We start from the raw sequence: 21,278 nt of genomic DNA on the forward strand, positions 1-21,278 counted from the left end.
TCCACTATGACTCAGGCCATTAACGTGGGCTAAGCCCCATCCCCCAGATTCCAGGGAGAAGTCGTGGGGTGGGGGGGGGGGGGATGAGGCTCACAGAGCTGTCTTCCCAGCTTCTTCTCCTACGTTCTGCCAAGCAGGAAAAGCCCACGAACATCAGGGACTCTGTAGCCCAGAGCTAGCCGCAGTGCAGAGCGGAGAGCCATCACAGGAGGAGCAGGGGGCTGGGCTTGGAGAGAGAGGAGCCTCTGCCACCTTCAGCCTTCCCAGACATCCTGAAGCAGCTTCCTCCATTAACTCCTCACACCATTCCCACACGCGGGCCCCAAAGGGAGCTGGAGGAAGACAGGAAGGAGGGTGGGGGACTTCCTTCCCTTTGTTGGGACCCTCAAGGCGCTCCTCACAATCACTTCACTTACGACCCTCATCCTCCTGAAGGAGGAATGAACAGAAAGCCTGGGAAGGCAAGCACCAAGGATGCTGCCTGAGACAAAATGGCCCCCCATAAGCACTTATCTTGGCAAGAGACACTGACAGGAAGGGCTAGGGCAAGGCAAGACGCAGAGCGAGACAGAGGTCCAGCCCTGCAAACATCAGGCGAAATGGATAAAGAAGGAACAGCTGTGGAGTGAGATAAAATCTGCACTGGCAGGGGGCCCTGGGCCTCTCTTTCTCTCTCCTCCCTCCCACCTCCACCGGGTCCCTCCTATTTAGCTGGGAATGAGATGGGTCAACACAACTCCTTCTCCCAACATCGCCCCATGCCCCGCACCCACCATGCCAGGATGGATGCCCCAGAGAGCCTAAGGGAGTGGGTTCAGATAAACCTAAACACCCTAGAGCAAGGAAGTTAGGCTTAAAAGTGGAAGCCTTTTGTGGGTTTGTTCCTCCATAACCACCTTGGTCCTCTTTCTCAGCCTTTCTGTCTCAGGGGGCCCTCACGCTCTAACTCTCATGGCTAACACCCACTGTCCAGACTATTCAGAAAGGAGGCCCCAAGGGTTGATCCAGGCATTATTTCAGCCTGGCCAGATGGATCAGCCTGCAAGGTCTAAGGTTCCTGAGACAAAGAGAGACAGGGGCCCTCTCTATGTGGCAAACATACATACATAAGCACATACACAAGGCAAAAGCACCCATTTGAGTCCACAGTGGAGGTGAGAGAGACTGGTGACAGACCAGAGCCCTTGGGGACAGGCCATGTCGGCAAGTCTCTTCCTAGGCGTGTTTACTCAAAGTCCCGTTCTCACCGACTCCGAAGACCCAGGCTCCCTCCTCTTCTTTCCTTCCTTCATTCCTTCAACAAGCAAGTCCTGTGCCAAGCACTATGGATCAAAGATACATAAGCAGTGCCCCTGACCTTGAGGATGGCCCTTATATGGGCTCCTCCCTTCTTGAACCAGCTACAGTGTCCTGGCCCAGCACCCCTCAAATCCTGCTCCCTACTGGACTCAACCCCAAATCCTTTCACCCCATAGCCTGACAGTCCCAACCAGCCCAGGAAAGGAGGGGGAGGTGAGGAATTCCCTAGAAATCCCTTGGGGGCTACCACAGCTACAAGTGCAGAACCGAAATCTGCGGAGGTAATGTCATACAGAAGGAAAGATGCGAGCTTTGGAGTGACAGATTTAGGTTCAGATCCATGAATTAACAGTGTGACCTTGAGAAAGTCATTTGACTTCTTTGGGCCTCAATTTCCTCATCTGTAAAGTGGAAATATTAATGCCTTCTCCAGAGTGTTGTTTTGAAGATCAAATGATACATGTAGAGCAAAAAGCTCAGTAAATACTAATTCTCCTTCTTCATAGTCTCTTCCAGGGGTAGGGGCTGTCAAGACAAGGTAGGTGGCTTGCTACTTTGTATTGGATCAAGAGAAAGGATGAATAAGCAACTGCTTGATAGGATCTCAGGGTTTGGTTATTTTTGTTAGGGTGAGTTGAGGAGTCTGAAATCCTCTTCCTACCATACCTGGGAGGGAAAGGCAGACATTTCTTTAGGACCTAGAGGATCCCCCTCCCCAAACTGGGTGTGGCACTAATGTATTTCCTTCTCTGAAAACCCTTCACCAAACCGGTGCCCTCCCCCCAAGTCCAAGCTGTAACTACTTCAGGGGGTGATGGAGGCCTTGACCCCAGGGTCCACCCTCACGTGTACCTCGGCAGAGACCCTGGACAACCCGCCTCCCATCTAGCCAGTCCACTATCTTCCCCCTCCCTTCCTGGGAGGTGGGGGGTAGAGATTCTGAGCCAATAACAAAGGGAAGATGCGCCTTCCCTAGGGAACAGGGAAAACGTCGGAAAAACACGGGACTGGCCCTAGGGGTGGGGACGCTGCAGGGAGCAGCCAAGGGGAATCCGGTCCCCAGATCGCGGGACAGTAGCCCCCTCCTACTCTGCCGGGACTCGGCCGCCGGCCTGGCCAGGCCACACCCAGCCATCCTGATGCAGGGAGAGGAGGGGCTGCGGCTAAAAGGATGGAGGACGAGCGGCGGGGACAGGCAGCTGAGACAGGCTGGGGGCTGAGGCTCGGCGGGGGTAAAAGATCCTGCCCCCTCTCCGAAATTCCCTCCAGGGGAGGCACTCACCCCAATAACGACGCTGTCGTCCCCTTGGAAAATGGGAATGAACTTGTCCCCCCGCAGAATCTCGGCCTGATTCAGGGGCCGAAATCGGCAGAGCACCTTGATGCTACATTCGTTGTTGGTCTCGGCCATGGTGGTCGCCGGCGTGGGGCTGGGGCACCTCGGCTGCAGGGGTCGCGTGTGCGCCGGGAGGAGAGGGGCTCAGCTGAGGCCCGGGCGGAGGGCAGGTGCTCGGTCTCTGGGGGTTCAGCAAGCTGAGGCGGGCGAAGGCCGGGGAGCAGGGCCGAGGCGCGCTTCCTCTCTCCTGCGGCACCGGGATGCGGCGACCTGGGCGTCTGGTCCTCTCTCGGCGCTCTGCCTCTCCGCCCCTCGCGCTGCAGCGCCGCGCTGCGGGCCTGGGCGGGGCGGCGGCGGAGAGCGGGGCGGGGCTTCCCTGGCTCGGAGCTGCCGCCCCGGGGCGCCCACCGACGGACGGCGGCACCTCTGCTCTCTCCTCGCCTCCTCTCCCCACTCCTGACGCTCGGAGACTAACGTGTCCTCAGCCCTTCCCCACCCAAGTCACTCACTGGGTCCCACCCTCACAACCCTGACCCGTCTGTCCCTGCCTCGGACTCCACCCCCCTGGAAGGGCTGTGGGATCGGAGGTGGGCCCGTCTGCCCGTCGGAGGCGGCCAACAGCGCTGACACCTCCTTTATTCCAGGGCATCCTTCACCTCCATCACAGTCCTCTCTCCAGACTGGCGGCACACGTCTCCTCCTCTCTTTCCCCACAACCCCCTCACAGATCCTCAGCTCACTCAGACCTTCGGGGGCAGCTACGTGTGCCCCTGTGGAGGTGCGTGTCCAGGGTCCATTTTTCAAAGAGGAGTGTCAAGGGAGGTCTGGTTCTTCCCTTCCCCTCCTACATCCAAAAGGACTCTACTCTCTCCCCCACATAGACACTAGGTCCCCACTAGGTCTCCTATTTTGGCCTGTGGTCTCCTATTTTGGCCTGTCCAACTCTTGGCGGCCCCATGGACTGTAGCCTGCCAGGCTCCTCTGTCCATGGGATTCTCCAGGCAAGAATACTGAAGTGTGCTGCCATTTCCTTCTCCCCAGCATTTTCCCCACCCAGGGATCAAAGCTGCATTGCCAGGTGGATTCTTTACCTGCTGAGCTACCAGGGCTCCTATTTTGGTCTATCAGAATTCAAAAGCAGGTAATTCTCATTTTTGCCTCATAGTTTGGGGCTGGGATGGTGGTGGCCCAGAGGAACTTTTGCAAGAGGGAGGAAGTCATAAAGCAGTGATGGAGGAGAGATGATGGTGGTGGGTAAGGCCAGAGGGGCTTGAAGAAAGGCCCTCTAGAGCTGACATCTGCATTTGGGCTTCAGGCAGGTTTAGGCAGGTTGAACAGACCCAACACTCCAGCCCCTTTCTCAGGCCTTTCTTCTGTTTCTCCCCCTTCTCTGGCAAAAAAAAGAGAGAGAGAGAGAGAGACAGAGACAGAGCCAAGTCTAGAAATTCCATGTCCTCCCTCCCCTCCGGTCAGCTCCTGCTGCAGCCCCTGGGCAGAACCACCTAGAAGCTGGCGGGATTGATTTTCTTCCACGTCACACAGCCTCTGCTGGCCAACAGAGTCAGACTGCAGGAGTTGAGACTCTAGGCCAGGGGGAGGAGCAGGGTGATGGGAGAAGAAGGAAGGAGGGAGGGAGGTTCTGCCTAGCAGTTGTCTGGTAAGTGTCTAAGGTCTCTTGAACCAAGAAGGAGAGAATGATGGCCTGGCCAAACAAGACCTAACCACTCAGAACACAACTAAAGGGTTCCGAGTTGGACATATACCCCTAACCCACCTTGAATCTTTTTTTTTTCCCCCACCTTGAATCTTAAGGAAACTGAAGGAAGGAGGTTCAGCATAAGAAACTGGATGGGAAGGCAGTAACACTGTGGAGAGAAAGGCTTGGTGAGGAGCCAGGAGAGTACACACAGAATGACAATGAGTTCTAAACTCAGGAAAACAGGCATCTCTCCAGTCACTTGGTCTGGCACTATTTCTAATTGTTGCAGCATCCTGCAAGCTCAGGAAATATCCCAACCTTAGGCCCCCAGGGGCTCCAGGATGACATCCTTAGTGAAGGGGTTTCAAAATGCTAGTCAATGCAGGGTCAGACAAAAGTTTACTGTGCATGGATCCCTCCCAGCAAAAAAAAACACAACACAATGTGAATGCGGTAGGTTTTTCATAAAGCTGGATTTGTTGTTTCAAAGGAATATCTTTTATTCTGAGAGTACTGTATGTCCTTATGTACTTTTCTACTAAGTAATGATGGTACTAGTAGGGAATAGATTTGGCAAATACTTACTTGGCAAAATAAAAAAGTAGCAATACTATGCCTATCCTCAAAAAGGTTTGATATTGTTTTAATTGTACTAAACTGTGAAATTCAAAAGTCTGAAAACCATTAGTGAAGGGATTAAGGGCACAGAGGGTGCTACCAAGTGTTTATTTATGAACTTGTGGTAGAATTGCCAGATTCAAAAACAGGATGCCCAGTTAAATTTGAATTTCAGATAAAATAGTAAAATGTGTCTATTTTATGTGTATGTCCTACATATCCTATGGGACATACTTATACTGTAAAGACTATTAGTTGTTTATATGAAATTCAAATTTAACTAAGTGCTCTGTATTTTATCTGACTGCCCTAACCTGAGGTTAGTTAACTTTCTCATTCCCGACATAATTAAATTTCTGTTAAATTTACACATTGTTGTTTCAAAGCCCTGGCTGTGCCTTAGCATACCTAGTTGTGTTGTTTTTACCCAGTCATTTAATTTCTGGGAGCTTGACATGGTTAGATAGCATCACCGACTCAATCGATATGTGAGCAAACTGTGGGAGATAGTGGAGGCCAGAGGGGCCTGGCGGACTACAGTCCATGGGGTTTCAAAGAGCTAGACAGGAGTTAGGAGAAGGCAATGGCACCCCACTCCAGTACTCTCGCCTGGACAATCCCATGGACGGAGGAGCCCGGTGGGCTTCAGTTCATGGGGTCGCTAAGAGTTGGACACGACTGAGCGACTTCACCTTCGCTTTTCACTTTCATGCACTGGAGAAGGAAATGGCAACCCACTCCAGTGTTCTTGCCTGGAGAATCCCAGGGACGGGGGAGCCTGGTGGGCTGCCGTCTATGGGGTCGCACGGAGTCGGACACGACTGAAGCGACTTAGCAGCAGACAGGAGTTAGCGACTGAACAACAAATTTATCCACCGAAAATCAGGAATTGTAAAAGCTCTTTCACAGACTCGCTATAAAGACGAAAGAAAATAAGTTACGTGACACAGCTCCCAAAGCACGTTAACGTCGGTCCCCGCCCAAGACCGGTGGGCCAAGACTGCATATCCCACAATCCCAGGCGGCGGTTTCCTGCCATTACCTCATTCCCGGCCTCGTTCTCGCCAATCCCTGCCTCTCCAGGGGTGTGGTGGCCGGCTGTTCTCGCGACTTTTGGCTTCACCCTTCCCCTGTTCTGCTCCTGTCGCGAGACTTCCTGCTCCTCCGCCTCCTCCGCCGCTCCCTTCGCGGCCGCCTTAACCCGGACCAGGACCCATCCTCTCCCCAGCCCGAGCACCGGTCCCGGCTCTGCCGAGGCCCCGATCCCCTAACCCCGCCTCGCCGCCGCCATGGCGGACCCTAAGTACGCCGACCTTCCCGGCATTGTGAGTACACGGCCGGCCCTGGCTCCCCAAGACCGCGCCCCCAACCTCCTAAAGACCCCCAACAGACACCAACCCGTGGCCTTTTCCGCTTGCACCCCCTCCTCAGCCCCCAGGGTTCCTGCCGCCAGCTCCCTGACCGGCCCCAGCGCCCTTCGGACGCCGGCCCGACTGGGCTGGACTCTGCGACGGCCTGCAAGGCCCCTTTCTGGCAGTCGCCGGGTTCTCGGCCCAGAAATGGTCTCCAGGCACTTACCACTGTTGTCTGGTGCTTATCCATCCGTGTCTACACCGCCCGTGTCTCCCCAGATATTCCCATAAGCCCCCCACCCCCACCTGAGACACACAAACCAGGTCATTTGGTGATGGCCTTCACTCCGCAGAGTGAGGAGGTTACCGTGACAGAACCCCAGATAGAGAACTCTTGTCCTCTACGAACCTCCTTCCAAGCGCCGCACATGCCGGCATGCACCTCCCTTTGTGTTATGGCCTTACTTGCGTTCCCGGGGTGGGGGCTTGGAATAGGACCTTGTGTACTAAGGTCCTGAGTCACTCTCAGCCCTTGTGCCAGGGTAGTGTGTGCAGGGCCTAATGTGGGCTCCTCTCCTACTTCTGATTGCCGAGGATGTGTCACCCTTCAGATGCAGGGTAACATCTTTGTCAGTCACGTAACACCATTTACCATCAGTCATCCCCACTGTTATCCCCACCCCTGTTAAGACATGGCAAGTGACGTGCTGTTCACCCAGCAGGTGAAAGAAGGGGCAGAATCCTGGCATCACAGCCTGGCTTCTCTGTTCACTTGTTCAGATGGAGTGGGGTCAGGGGTGTGCGTGGGTAGTGCTGGGTAGTGAGGTTGGATGGTCACTGCTTTTACCTGCAGGCCAGGAACGAGCCAGATGTTTATGAAACCAGCGACCTGCCTGAGGATGATCAAGCAGAGTTTGATGCGGTAAGACTATGCGCTGCCTCAGGACTCCTGTGAATTCTGATCTCTCTCTACCAGGCAGGCCCTTTCCCTTTTCTGGCGAGCCACAGCAATAAGCGGGTATGCCAACCCAGCCTGGGTGGTATGTAGGTTGCAGGACTTGCGAATGAGCAATGCCAGGAAGGAGAGTCACGTCAGTGGAATTAAAACTAAGAGGCCGGATACTTAGGCCTTTTAAATAAAATTGAAATATCTCAAAACAGGCTGGGTGCTAGTGACTTAGCCCCAGTAGTGCTAGTCCATGGTATTGAATCATGAAGCCTGAGCACTTTAAAAGTGCATGAGTTTAAGACCTAGACCTTCTGTTTCATAAAATATATCGCTTACTCAGTGTTCATTAACATCCTAACAAGCTAGACTTTGAAGTATAGAGGAATACTCTTTTACGTGAGTATCCAGAATCCACCAGGCAAGGAAAATGAATTGGAGACTTCAGAAAGATAAGAGAGCTGGTCAGAGCAGAACGAATTTGATGAAGAACATAGATGTTTCATATTAGCAGAGGAGAGGACTTGATAACACTTTCAGATTTAGGAAGAACTCAAGAGGAAGGAATTAGCTGTGGACACATTTTAACCATAAGGGAAACCACTTCGCATTGTTTATTGATTGTGTTCATTTTGTGTTGATTTTTGTGCAGTACAGAGGAAAGAAATGTCCCTGCCCTCAAAAATCCCCCAGGCTAGTGGGGGAGTTAGGATACATGTAGGAAACATGAAAGAAAATAATTGAGTGAATGAAGTGAACATAGTGGAAACTCTGAGTGTAAGTGCCAAGGGGAGCAAGGATCTGTTCACATGTCTTATAGGATGTATTTTAGGTTCTATAATTTGCAAGGAGAGCTGGGCTAGGGTCACATTGATGGTGTGAGATCTCAGAAAAGTGGTGACCAAGAGTCAGTGGGAACAGGCTCTGTATGTGTGTCTGTGAGTCCTGTGGCTACATCTGTGGGGCTGGTTAGTTCTGGAGAATGCTGGTTGCTGGCTTATAATGTATGGCTTGGCGTACTCACTTATTCCTTATTTGATTTCCCCCACGTGGAAGTGGTTCCTTCTTTGTGGGGAGCACCTTCCTCGTCCCCTCTCTGAGTGGTGTGTTCTTGTTGCTTCTGTACTTGCTGGCATGTCAGTCTGTCCCCCACACTTGGGTATCTGAAGATAATGCAGATGGTGTCCTTGCTCAGGACCTAGGTGTACACCTTCACTCCAAGAGATATCTTATTAGGGAGCTATCTCTGACTCAGAGGACAGGAGTATATATACCGAGGACTCCATTCTGCTACCATAGTTCAGAGACTGTTCAGCTCTGGCCTAGGGCTCTGCCTATAAAATAGCAAGCCTCCATGGTGAAGTAATGAATGGAAGTTTGTCCCTTTGTCACTGACCATGATCAGACAGGTAATATCGTAGCAGTCCCCTTTCCAAACCAAAAAATAAATTGTAATTTTCCTTTCAAAGTCATGGGCTATCTCTTAATAAAAAGACATGACCTTCATCCCAGACATGGAAGAAGCTGACTCTTCTGCCCCGATTGGCTGTCTCTCCCTGCTGAACCTGAGCAGCCTATTTTAGTAGCACCTAGTGGGGTGGCTGATGGGCTGATGTTCATTTCCTGCAGCGTGTAGCCAGAATGCCAGTATAGAAGTTGATAATAACTGGACGGTAGACAGAAGAGGAACTCAGTTGCCTCCATCACCTAAGGCCCAGCAGAATGACACTATCACTAGGGAGTGGGCAGGGTCCGGAGACGCTCAGCAGCTTTGGGAGCCCCGGCGGGAGTGGGGGAGGCCTGAGATGTTTCCTGATGCCAGCTGCTGTCTCTGGCCCCTGCCTGTCCCTGTGGGCCTTACAAGGGCAGCTTTCGGGAAGTCAGCTGACTAATGGTTCTGCCCCTGCTCTTAATACTGACGCAAGTGTGCAACTTGAGGAGCAGTTGGTTGTACTTAGACAACCCAGCATCCTCATTTCCTTGAGGCCTGGATTCTCACTAGCAGCTGGTCCCGTTCTCACTTACCTTCCCAAGACCCAGTATGGGTCACAGTGCACGCCACCACTGTTGTGGCTGAACCATGAGGTGAATTCAGTCACCTTCTTAACTCCAGCAAGAGCATGCTCTGTCTTAGTCTCCAGATTATTTGGAACTTTAATTTTATTAGTTCTTAAAGTAGGTAATACATGCACATAGAACAAAAAGTGTCTGTTCCCATTGCTGCCTGCCAATGCTCAGTTCCTCCCTGGAGACAACCAATTCGATCAGCTTCCTAATGGAACCTTTCAGGGCAGTCTCCAGACTTTTATTTAAAGAAGTAGTCAAAGGATATGGACGACCTTCACTGTCTCTTCACCTTCCTTCGATCGCTCCACTATGGAAGAAATCGGGCTGCCGAAGGAAATAATACCCTGTAATATACCCAAAAAATTGTAATTGCTAGTTTAACTTAAACGGGAAAGTTTGCAATTCCCATATTGGGAAGGATGGAAGAGGAAATGGTAGAAGGTTTTATTTTAGGTAAAAATGGTCCTGATTTTCCTGCTATCCCTTTAAAACAATTTTAGCAGGAGCTAAAATATTCTAAAGTGAATGGGCCAGAAAACCACACAGGCTAGCCCTTTCCTCCTCAGTGTAGGAGGATCCCCTCTGCGTATCAGACACTCCTGGGTTGATTTGGGCCATGAGCTTTTTGGAAGCTTTTCTTAAAATGTCTTGTCAGGAAAGCTAATTCCCAGTTGGAATTCCCTCCCCACTGAGTCTACAGCCTACGTTTGGGTCTGTGTAGGCATTCTGCTCCTGGCTTTTTAAGTGCTGGAGCAAGGGGGAGTAAGTCTAGAAAACTCACTAGAAACAAGATTAGTTCCTCCCTTTATGCCATACCTATCCTGATGCCATGTGAAAGGGGAAAAATGACCTAGCCTTAGTTTGGTGGGGCCCTGGCAGGGGCTTCCGTTCTCCAAAGGGTAAATAATGCCAGACCCTCCACCAGCCTGAGATAGGAAATAGTAAGTTCTCTTCCTTACTGTTTGGGGTATCACAGAGTATGCTTGATTGTGTTCATTGACTGTTGGCGCACTTGAACTTACCTGAGTTTTTCCTAATGCTTCCCCCATCCTCCCTCCTCACCACCCTGCCTGGACACTAGTTTGCACAAGTAAGACCATTCAGTGCTTCTTCTCTGCATGTTTTTTTCATTTGCCATCTCGCATGCCATGCTCTCACTGTGCTGTTGTCGCAGCTGATTGTTTTAAATTCTGATGCATCTCTCGCCGGGGCACTAAGGGGCCTGCTGGCCTCATGGTTAAAGATTCTTAATCAATGTTTAGAAACACAACTATGATTCATGAATCATTGTCTCTTCCCCTGTGAGGTCTGCAGAATAAAACTGTCCAGTGGAGGATGGGATAGAAACATGGAGACAGGGAACACTTCTGGACATGGGGATTTAAGAGCAGGAGTTGGAAGGGGGTTGCCTTTCTCCTTCACAAACTGAATTGGAGTTAAGAGAAAAGGAGTGGCTTTTAGCCATTCTGGACAAGGGTTAAGAACAGGGGGACAGCAGCAGTCCTCACTTCTTAGCAGTGTGGATTATACCTGATTAAGATGAAAACTTCATCTTAATATTCCCTTATGCTAAGCCTTTAGAGGAAGGTAAATGGGCTAGGAAAGGGATTTTAAGGGACTGACTTGGATCCTTTGTGCTTCCACAAGGCTTCCTGTTTCTGTACCCCTCCTTTAGAGATGGTTGGATGGTCAGCACTGTGTTGGTCCATCCTGGACAGTTTTATTCTACAGCACTATCCATCTTCCTTGTCGTCATGGTTCTGAAGTCCCCCTGGCTGTGGTGTTGGCAAAGAGCCTGAACAGGCTAAGGGAGCGGCAGTGACCTCTTCCCATTTCTGATCTAGAACCTCAGGTCTTGCCCTCTGAGGCACAGCCACTTAGCCAAACAGCCCTGGGGAGTCTGGGAGGTTATTAATGAGAGGGACTGGGGAGTCATGTACCTGGGGTCAAGGCACTTAGAATTCTAATCAAGTTGGCTGGGTTTAGTAGGCTCCCATGGTGACTGTTAACTACTCCAGGTTACAGACGTTATTGCAAAAATCTCATTTCCCAACCCACCCGTAGGTCAGACTTGGAGGTGGTATGTATGATTTACAAGTTAATATACATGTACCACGTTTCCTTGTTTAAATTTTTCTGTCCTCCCCCATTCTGCTTATTCCTCATGACTTGGACTTGGACTTATGGCCCATTGTCCTCTCTTTTCCCTTGAGTTTTTAATCAAGCTGCCTCTAGCTTGATGAGGCAAGAGAAAAGGAAAGTGTGTGCGCCTCCCCTCGTGTGTTTGCATGTGTGCACCCCACAAGTGCTTACATGCTCTCTGCAGAGACATCCCAGCCTTAGGCCACAGGACCTGGATCCTCCTCTGCCCTGAACTGAGCGAGGAGTCTTGGCTGGGCTGGACCCTGGCATGAGAAGGGAATGAAGAGGTTGAAGTTCTGATGCATCTAGCTGAAATCTCTGGGGCAGAATGTAGTTGTTTTTATCCCATCTTGTCTCTTCATATACATATATCCATCCTTTCCTGGCAATTCTTTAACCAGTCTTGCCTGGAAGTGGAGCCTTATCTGTGTGGCTTGGGCTAAAATAAGGCCTCTTTTTGAAAGACTCTCACTTTTCCGCATTGTATACCCTCCAACCCCTGTGAACAGAGGGTTGAAGAAATATGTTCTGCGCATGTCTGGTAGCTGTGAATCTGGGTGTCTTGTGGACTCTGTGCTAGCGCGTCATGGCAGAGTTGCTCTGGATCCCTCAGAGTGTAGGGTGAGTTTCCAAGCACTCAAGATGGACACAAACACACCAGACTTCACAAGGGACCAGGATTTGCCCTGCCTCTCCTCTGGCAACTGAATGAGGATGGGGCTGCAGTTAGATACTTTGCATTTCATTGAACTTACCATCTGTAATCTAGAAAGTTCATTTTGTTCTGCTTAACACAAAGTCACATGACACCACCTACATAAGCACCCGCATTATGATTGATTCTGCCATTCGAATGCCTAATTCTTCAAAACTAGAGAAACTGAGAGGCAGGAAGACTTGAGCCATGAACTTCCCACCTTAATAATCACGGACCCTCAGTCAGCTACAGGCCCTCAGACTCTTATCTCCACAGCCTCTGCCTCACAGTCTGCCGTCTGCACAGCGTCTCCCTGCCTCCCCCAGCCTTCTCTGCCCCCACTTTCTTCCACGCCACTGGCTCGCAACACCTAACCCTTAGTTCCCAGGTGATCCTGAATTGCTGCTGTTCACTGCAAAGCTTCACGACATCCTGACCACCAGAGAGGAAAGGGTCCCAAGCTCTTCTTTCTCTTGGGGTATGCAGTGACCCCAGCTGAGATTTCTTGGCCCCCAAATTTTGCTAGGCTCCCCTGGGCCCTGTGATGCAGTATATTTGAAGACTGTCATGTAGTGCATGTGACAATTTGCTAATAACAATTTTGTCTTTTTTTTTTCCCTCCCTCACCCCCATTTCCCCTCCCTGCCCTTTTAACTCTTGATTTTCTCACCTCTGGGGAAACCACAAGGAGCTGGTAAGCAGCCTGACCTTCCATCTGCTTTTGACGGGTGTGCTGTGACGGGCAGTGGTTCTCTGCCTTTCGTCTCTACTGAATCTTCTGTCCCTCTGTTCAGCCCCAACCCCAGCTGACCTTTCCCCATCTCCTGAATCACTGTAATGGCACCACCTCCAGCCCATGCCCCCAGACCTCCAAGACACTGGCAGAGTCGGTGCCTCTGAAGGGCTCAAGTGTGCTGTCCCCCTGAGCCTTCGAGCCCGCACCCTCAGAGAGGCTCTGGGAGGGCGCCAGCGCTGGGCAGCCTTCTGCCCCGGGACGTGCTCCTGCCGCATGACCAGTAAGATGAAAGCACTGGCTGTGCCCGCTATGTCCAGAAGCTCCGACACTCAGACTCTGTGTGGTGACCCTTTTTCACTCCACACATTCCCTCTTTAGAAAACTAAATAAGAAAGTATGTTCTCGTCTGGCCCATAGTAAGGGCTTAACAAAATGGTAGCTGTGATTTCTGTCCTTAGTCTGTAGACTCTGCCTTCCAAAGAGGTGTTTTTTTTTTTCCTGCCTCACCGTCAGAGGGAGGAGTGGCATGTTCTTACTCTTGAGGGTGAGCTTGAGAGAGGGTGATGTTCTCTCCTGAGTGTGAGTCCATCTCAGACAGACACTTTTTAGAGGCCTGAGACCACATTTGTTTGACCAGTGGGTGCTCTGGCCATAACGCTTCAGAGAAGCTTGAGAGAAGAATTTGTGGCTTAGTTGTTTTTTCCCCTAGGCACTTGGATACGGGAAACCTTTTATTTCCCCTTAATCTTTTTTAGCTCTTGCCCATCTGCCCAGCACTTCCCTGAAGAGGTGAAAAGCAGAGTTGATGTTTTCTCCTTACCCGCCCCTCCCTCGTTTATAAAACTGCTACTCACACTGATTCCTCCTGTCAGAGTGCAGAGATGAAGGGTGGAGCTTGTGTCTTCTGCTCTTTCTCCATGTCTGTCCATCATAGCCTGTCCCCGCCCCCCGTCAACCCCTAGTACCCACTGACAGTCAGAGAGTCTCAGTCCTGGATACATATTAGAATGACCTGGGTAGCTTTTAAACTGGCCTACTACCCTGGCCCTACCTCAGAACAATTCAGTCAGAATCTACAGAGGTGAGCCCATCCCTTTTTTCTCCCCCACCCCTTTTCTAAGTGATTCTATTGTGCAGCCAGGGTTGAAAACCATTGTTGTGGTTAAAAGAAAGAAGACTTTCTTTGCCTTCCTCCAGTAGAAGGTGATGTCCACCCCAAGAGAAAAGGCTTTCCAGGTCTCCTTCCACTGCCTTCAGTAGCATGATGAGACCTGTCGGACTGCTGACATAGAAGGAGAGACATGCGGTCTGGAGGACTTGGTTTTGGTGTCGTTACTAGAATCTGAACCGCTAACAGATACGTAGTAAGGAGGGAGCCTTTCTGCCTCGGTTGCTAGGGTGAAGTTTCTTTCACTTCGTTTACCATGCCCCTCCTTGTGGAAGAGCTTCGTGCTTGAGAAACAGCAGAGGGTCAGGGAGAAGAGGCGAGTGCTGCAGCTGTGTCTGTTTCAGAATGTACGCGTGGCCTTTGCCCATGGGCACTTTTGGCAAACAGATACGGCTTATGCTGTTGGTTCCGAGATGTCCCTTAAAAAATAACACAATATCTGCCTCTTCTGTGTATCCCCTAAATTCCCTGACTTACGGCGGTCTGGAAACGGCATCTGGCCCGGTCCTCTGCCAGCCTTCTTTCGTGTCTAAAAGTGGTTACCTTCCCTTCAGCAGCACGGGAGCCAGGAGCCTGATGGCTCCTCTCTCCCTCCAGCACGGACGGGAGGTTAGCTTGCAGATGGACTTCCTCAGCAGCAAGGACATTTACTTTTGGGAGGGGAAGGTTAAAAGAGGTCAGGTTGGTTTCTTGCCCTGAGTGCATCGTGTTGCCAGATAACTGGGAGGGCCCAGTTGGACTGGGGAAGGGGAGGGGAGGAGGAGGCTTATGTACAGAACGGGTGGGGAAGTTATGCCGCCTCTGTTCCCAATGGAATCAGGGTGTTAATATTCATACAACTGAGACTCCAAACTTACCAGGAAGCTTTCATTTCCTAGGGTGAACCTGGGTCGGTAGCTTGGATTGGAGCTGTCCTTCTTCCCCCCTGGGAGAGTAGAGCCCAGGCTCCTAATGGTTTGGGGATTTGGGGGGCTCTGGGAAGTTCTAGGGTGGGAAGGAATCTGCCCCTGGCCTGAACCACCTGTTTCTGCAGGAGGAGCTGACGAGTACCAGTGTGGAGCACATCATTGTCAATCCCAATGCTGCCTATGACAAGTTCAAAGACAAGAGAGTGGGCACAAAGGGACTTGGTGAGACTGGCTGGGAATTGGATGGGGAAGCCTGACCTCAGGCCTCACTGACATTTGCTTTGGGGAAAGAGCTGTCTTACGGAAGCCCTCACAGTCACTGAGACCATGACTGCCGTGGGTCTTGCTCAGGCCCTCAATTCCATCTTCTTTTCTTGGCAGATTTCTCAGATCGAATTGGAAAAACCAAAAGAACAGGATATGAATCTGGAGAATATGAGATGGTTTGTTGTTTGTGTGTTGATGTGAATAGTGGGCATTTAAGGAAAGAGCAGGGATATACCTGGGATTCCAGGTTCCTCTCTGGTTGGGGGCCCTGAGGAGCCCAGCTGGATGCAGGGGAGGATGCTTTGTCCCCCTGCTGTTGGCTATGGAGCGTCTCCAGGCCTCCAGCTCTTTGCACGTCTTCTGAGTGAGGATGATAGTGGATTCTTAGTTGGGTATGATACCCTTACAAACTTGGACTGGGCTTGGATACATTCTTGTTTGTTTTTCTTTGGGGGGTACATTCTTGAGTTTCCCTGTTCTAGGAGGTGTGATGTCACCGTCTGTGCTTGCTCTCTAGCTTGGAGAGGGTCTGGGAGTGAAGGAGACACCCCAGCAAAAGTACCAGAGACTGCTGCACGAGGTCCAGGAGCTCACAGCTGAAGTTGAAAAAATCAAGGTGACTATAGACTCTCCTCTCGCCTTTTTGCTCTGACTTACATAGCAGAGGAAGACCTCCCAGCAGGAGGAGAAAGATTCCCTAAGCTCCTCCCTAGGGGGCTGAGGTTTTCAGAGTTTGGGAATGGATGTGAATTTATAGTTAGTGCTGTAAGTGGGTAAGGAGCAGCCCAGTGACTTTCAGCCACAGCTGTCTTTTAAGGGTCTTTATCTATTTTTTTCCTTGACTCACTCGTACCACCCCTCACTGTCTATTTGTTTTCATACCAGACAACAGTGAAGGAATCAACCACTGAGGAGAAGCTGACCCCCGTGGTGCTGGCTAAACAGCTGGCTGCCCTGAAGCAGCAGCTGGTTGCTTCCCATCTGGAGAAGCTGCTGGGACCAGATGCCGCAATCAACCTTACTGACCCCGATGGAGCTCTGGCTAAGTGGGTGCCAGACTTTGCTGGGAAATCATTGCTCATTGGGGTGTGGAGGGACTCCAGCCAGGTATTGACAGGGCTGTGAAGGGGGAGGTGGCCCGGCTGCTCCTTAATGCTGACCCTGAGGCAGAAGCAAGTGACTAGGCAGACCCACATCCTCAAGTCGTGATAATAGTGCTGCTTTTTTGATCCAGGCGCCTACTGCTGCAGCTGGAAGCAACAAAGAACAGCAAAGGGACTGGTTCAGGGGGCAAGACCACCAGTGGGAGCCCCCCAGATAGCAGCCTGGTCACTTACGAATTGCATTCTCGGCCTGAGCAGGACAAGTTCTCTCAAGCTGCCAAAGTACGTGTGTGTGTGTGTGTGTGTGTGTGTGTGTGTGTGTGTGATGTCGGCCTGAGCAGGACAAGTTCTCTCAAGCTGCCAAAGTACGTGTGTGTGTGTGATGTTGGTTAAGGGGCCAGGGAAGGCATGGCTCTGGAGACTTTCTTGGTGTGTGTGTGTGTGTGTGTCTGTGTCTGTGTGTGTCTGTCTGTGTGTGTGTGTGTGTGATGTTGGTTAAGGGGCCAGGGAAGGCATGGCTCTGGAGACTTTCTTGCTGTGTGTGTGTGTGTGTCTGTGTCTGTGTGTGTGTGTGTGTGTGTGTGTGTGTGGTGATGGTTAAGGGGCCAGGGAAGGCATGGCTCTGAAGACTTTCTTGGTGTGTGTGTGTCTGTGTCTGTGTCTGTGTGTGGTGTGTGTGTGTGGTGTGTGTGGTGTGTGTGGTGTGTGTGTGTGGTGTGTGTGTGTGTGTGTGTGGTGTGTGTGGTGTGTGTGTGTGTGGTGTGTGGTGTGTGTGTGTGGTGTGTGTGTGTGTGTGTGTGGTGTGTGTGTTGTGTGTGTGTGGTGTGTGTGCGTGTGTGTGTGCGTGTGTCTGTGTGGTGTGTGTGTGTCTGTGTGTGGTGTGTGTCTGTGTGGTGTGTGTGTGTGGTGTGTGTGTGTGTCTGTGTGGTGTGTGTGTGTCTGTGTGGTGTGTGTCTGTGTCTGTGTGGTGTGTGTGTGTGTCTGTGTCTGTGTGGTGTGTGTGTGTGTGGTGTGTGTGTGTCTGTGTGGTGTCTGTCTGGTGTGTGTGTGTGGTGTGTGTCTGTGTGGTGTGTGTGTCTGTGTCTGTGTGTGTGTGTGGTGTGTGTGTGTGTGTCTGTGTGTGTGGTGTGTGTGTCTGTGTCTGTGTGGTGTGTGTGTGGTATGTGTGTGTCTGTGGTGTGTGTGGTGTGTGGTGTCTGTGTGTGTGGTGTGTGTGTGTGTCTGTGTGTTGTGTGTCTGTGTGTGTGTGGTGTGTGTCTGTGTGTGTGTGTGTGGTGTGTGTCTCTCTGTGTGTGTGTGTGTGTCTGTGTGGTGTGTGTGTGTCTGTGTGTGTGTGTGTGTGTGTGGTGATGGTTAAGGGGCCAGGGAAGGCATGGCTCTGAAGACTTTCTTGGTGTGTGTGTGTCTGTGTCTGTGTGTGTGTGTGGTGTGTGTGTGTGGTGTGTGTGGTGTGTGTGTGTGTGGTGTGTGTGTGTGGTGTGTGTGTGTGTGTGGTGTGGTGTGTGTGTGGTGTGTGTGTGTGTGTGGTGTGTGTGTGTGCGTGTGTGTGTGTGTCTGTGTGTGGTGTGTGTCTGTGTGGTGTGTGTGTGTGGTGTGTGTGTGTCTGTGTGTGGTGTGTGTGTGTGTGGTGTGTCTGTGTCTGTCTGGTGTGTGTCTGTGTCTGGTGTGTGTGTGTGGTGTGTGTGTGTCTGTGTGGTGTGTGTGTCTGTGTGTGTGTGTGTGTCTGTGTGTGTGGTGTGTGTGTCTGTGTGGTGTGTGTGTGTGTCTGTGTGTGTGTCTGTGTGTGTGTGTGTCTGTGTGTGTGATTGTGTCTGTGTGTGTGGTGTGTGTGTGTGTGGTGTGTGTGTGTGTGTGTCTGTGTGGTGTGTGTGTGTCTGTGTCTGTGTGTGTGGTGTGTGTGTGTGTGTCTGTGTGTGTGTGTGTGTGTGTGTGTGATGTTGGTTAAGGGGCCAGGGAAGGCGTGGCTCTGGAGACGTTCTTGCTGCCCTCCAAGGAAGCACATCTGGGGAGAGGGTGCGGGGAATGCTTGATCCCTCCTCTTGATGTCTCATTTAAGACTGTGATTAGTGCTGTGTTCCAGAGAAAGAAATCCCTTGGCAGAGTGGAGGGGAGGGGAGGGCACGCAGACCAGCAAAGAGCAGGATCGACCTCCCACTGCAGCAGGAGGGAGGGAGGCGGATGGCCAGTCTCCCCTCCTCCCTCCCCTAGGTGGCGGAACTCGAGAAGCGCCTGACGGAGCTGGAAGCCACTGTGCGCTGTGATCAGGATGCTCAGGTCACGTGCTCTCCTGCACTTGTTCCGACCCTCACATCCCGAGCCCTAGGGTGCACTGCCTTCCACAGAATCTGGGGAGGAGTCAGGAACAGGTTCCAGTTACAGGAGCAGCCAGTAGTTGCCTGCTGGAACCAGAAAGGATGGGAGAAGGTGGTAATCACCTGGAGAGATGAGAGCCACTGACTTCTTTGCTTCTTTTCCCCATCAGAACCCCCTTTCAGCAGGTCTGCAGGGAGCCTGCCTCATGGTGAGTGTAAAAGGAACTGGAGTGTTTGGATGACAGAGGGGATATCATGATTCGGTTTGCTTAGAAAACTGTTTTTGGATCTGTAGCTGTTTATTCATTACCCTCAGTGGAGTATGAGGTGGCCTCCTCTAGTCTGATTCTGTCTGCTTCATGACACTGTCCTGACCCGCCCCCAGGATACTGTGGAGCTGCTGCAGGCGAAGGTGGGCGCGCTGGACCTCGCGGTTTTGGACCAGGTGGAGGCTCGGTTACAGGTAATGAGTGGAGGCAAATCGGATCACAGGCAGCTCGTGACTTCGGAAGGCCTTGATGCCCTTACTATGGACCTTAAAATCTGTGCTTTCAGAGCGTGCTGGGAAAAGTGAATGAAATTGCCAAGCATAAAGCTTCTGTAGAGGATGCAGATACACAAAGCAAGGTCAGGAGGAGATCGCCCCTCCCATCCGCACACGCTGTCCTGCTCCCTCCGTGCTGTCCCTGCTGAACCCTCAGCTCACAGCTGAGCGCGGGCAGCGCTTCCCTGTCCGCACGCGCGCTTGCCGGGGCCCTTGGCCCAGCCCGAGGGTGTGTGTGGCTGAAGGCTGGCGCCTGCCGCCCCTCCAGGTGCACCAGCTATATGAGACCATGCAGCGCTGGAGCCCCGTCGCCACCTCCCTTCCTGAGCTGGTGCAGAGACTCGTCACCATCAAGCAGCTGCATGAGCAAGGTGGGGGGGCAGCCCCAAGGGGCGTCAGGAGGCACGAAAGTGAGCAGCCCTGCCCCCTTGGCCCTGGTCTTGGGTTCTGACGCCATGCCTGCCGTTCTGGCCTTTCACAGCCATGCAGTTTGGCCAGCTTCTGACACACTTGGACACCACGCAGCAGATGATCGCGTGTTCCCTCAAGGACAGCGCCGCCCTCCTGACTCAGGTGAGTGCTCCTCTGCTGGTCGGCTGCCTCCCCTCCCCAGCGCGCACAGGCAAGGTCCGCCAGCCTCAGCTCTGGAGGGTCCTGCCTCGGCCCACGTGGTGTGGCAGGAGTTTGGTGTGAGTCTCCATACGGTTTCTCAGTTGCCATGAGACGCCTGACAACTTACTTAACCTGTGACCCTCCATCTCACCATCTGGCAGATTGTACCTGCTTCAGAGTTACATGGCTTAGAGGAAGTAATGTGAGTGAATGGGTAAGAGCTCAGGAAGCCTCCATTCTTCCTATGAGACCTACCTTTTCTCTCTGTAGTCTCAGCTGGGTTTATCCTCCCTGGGTCCTCAACCAGATGTTCCTGAGCACAGCACACTAGACAGAACATGGGCATTGAAGTCTGGAGCCGGGCTCCCACCTGGTTTTGCCATTTCCTTCCTAACGCTGAGCGTCATTTTTTAAGCAGTGCCCAGCACATAGCAAGTCCTCAGTTTCTGGTGGAGGCACTGTTCTCAGTGCTGAGGGAAGCACTACAGTTGGGAGTCTGGTATCCCAGCACTGTCAAGATAAAGTGCTTGGCATATGTTCTTCCTCCAGAGCAGTTTTCTAAAATTTTGGACGAGTGAAACCCTTACTTCAACAAAATCCTATTTTCCCCTCAGTACATAAAACAGATGAAAGAACTGTTCTGGTTAAAATCAGGATGGGAATTCTTAAGAGGCCTGCCTATTTAGCAGATCCCATGCTAGGTCCATGGTGCTCCAAGTCCCCTTCCCGTTCTGGGGCCCACAAGCTGTTTCCATTTCTTTTTTCTAATTTGGCTCTGTTGTGTGGCTTGTGGGATCTTAGTTCCCCAACCAGGGACTGAACCTGGGCCCCAGCAGTGAACGTGCAGAGTTCTAACCACTGGACCACCAGGGAATTCTCCTCCATGTCTTCTGTCTTCTCCAAGAGAACGCTTCCGGTCCTCACCCAGGTTAGCACCTGAACCTGACAGTAAAGCAGCTCTCTCGCCTTCCAGGTGCAGACGACGATGCGTGAGAACCTGTCCACAATTGAGGGGAACTTTGCCAGCATTGACGAACGGATGAAGAAACTGGGAAAGTGAGCAGCTCTGGGTGACGGAGGACGGGGTAACCCCTGCCCAGTCGCGCTCCATACCTTACACAGGGTTTCCCCTTGATCTAACTCTTGCGTCCCGTTTGACACTGGGGCAAGGGCTTCTTGCATGTGGGGCTTAAACCCCCTCCTCTGAAGAGTAGTGGAAGCTGGGGATATTAAATGGTGGTCTCCCCTTAGGCCACAGGGATGAGGACGTGGCCCAGCCACGTGCCGGCTCCTGCCCAAAACTGCTTTGCCTGGTGTGGGGGAGGACTGCGTCCGGTCCTCCAGCACAGCTTCTGTGGCTGGCTGTAACACTGCACAACTGTTTCTGACCATTAAATGCTGTTGTACTCTGTGTGGCCTCTGCTGTTTCCTGGGGAAGAGGCAGCACTGAGAGAAACATACACAGCCAAACA

At 51.8% G+C, this 21,278-nt stretch overlaps 2 protein-coding genes across 4 annotated transcripts in view; one reads left to right on the top strand and one right to left on the bottom strand.

The window, feature by feature from the left end:
* The window catches only part of KIF5A (kinesin family member 5A), a 28,439-nt gene extending 25,359 nt beyond the window's left edge, over positions 1 to 3,080 (bottom strand). Inside the window, exon 1 of one of the 2 annotated variants that reach the window (XM_070454704.1) lies at positions 2,582 to 3,080. In XM_070454704.1, coding sequence (XP_070310805.1) covers positions 2,582 to 2,710 — 129 coding nt within the window. In that variant the 5' untranslated portion in view covers positions 2,711 to 3,080. The remainder of the gene's footprint in view (positions 1 to 2,581) is intronic. The other variant, XM_070454705.1, reaches the window with a different exon arrangement.
* A 3,000-nt stretch (positions 3,081 to 6,080) lies between these two features.
* Positions 6,081 to 21,217, top strand: DCTN2 (dynactin subunit 2). Of its 2 annotated transcripts, XM_070454720.1 has the most exons (15): positions 6,081 to 6,277; positions 7,158 to 7,226; positions 15,094 to 15,190; positions 15,350 to 15,411; positions 15,753 to 15,851; positions 16,121 to 16,281; positions 16,470 to 16,620; positions 18,547 to 18,612; positions 18,821 to 18,859; positions 19,036 to 19,113; positions 19,206 to 19,277; positions 19,463 to 19,565; positions 19,676 to 19,767; positions 20,780 to 20,862; positions 21,058 to 21,217. In XM_070454720.1, the coding sequence occupies exons 1-15, from the start codon at positions 6,242 to 6,244 to the stop codon at positions 21,068 to 21,070; spliced, it is 1,221 nt and encodes a 406-aa protein (XP_070310821.1). In that variant the 5' UTR covers positions 6,081 to 6,241; the 3' UTR covers positions 21,071 to 21,217. The 2 variants fall into 2 exon arrangements, with proteins under 2 accessions (XP_070310821.1, XP_020734097.1); XM_020878438.2 differs by having other exon boundaries at positions 6,082 to 6,277; positions 20,780 to 21,217.
* The last annotated feature ends 61 nt before the right edge of the window (positions 21,218 to 21,278 follow it).

This window comes from Odocoileus virginianus, chromosome 24 (genome assembly GCF_023699985.2).
Source record: "Odocoileus virginianus isolate 20LAN1187 ecotype Illinois chromosome 24, Ovbor_1.2, whole genome shotgun sequence".
Taxonomy (NCBI): domain Eukaryota; kingdom Metazoa; phylum Chordata; class Mammalia; order Artiodactyla; family Cervidae; genus Odocoileus; species Odocoileus virginianus.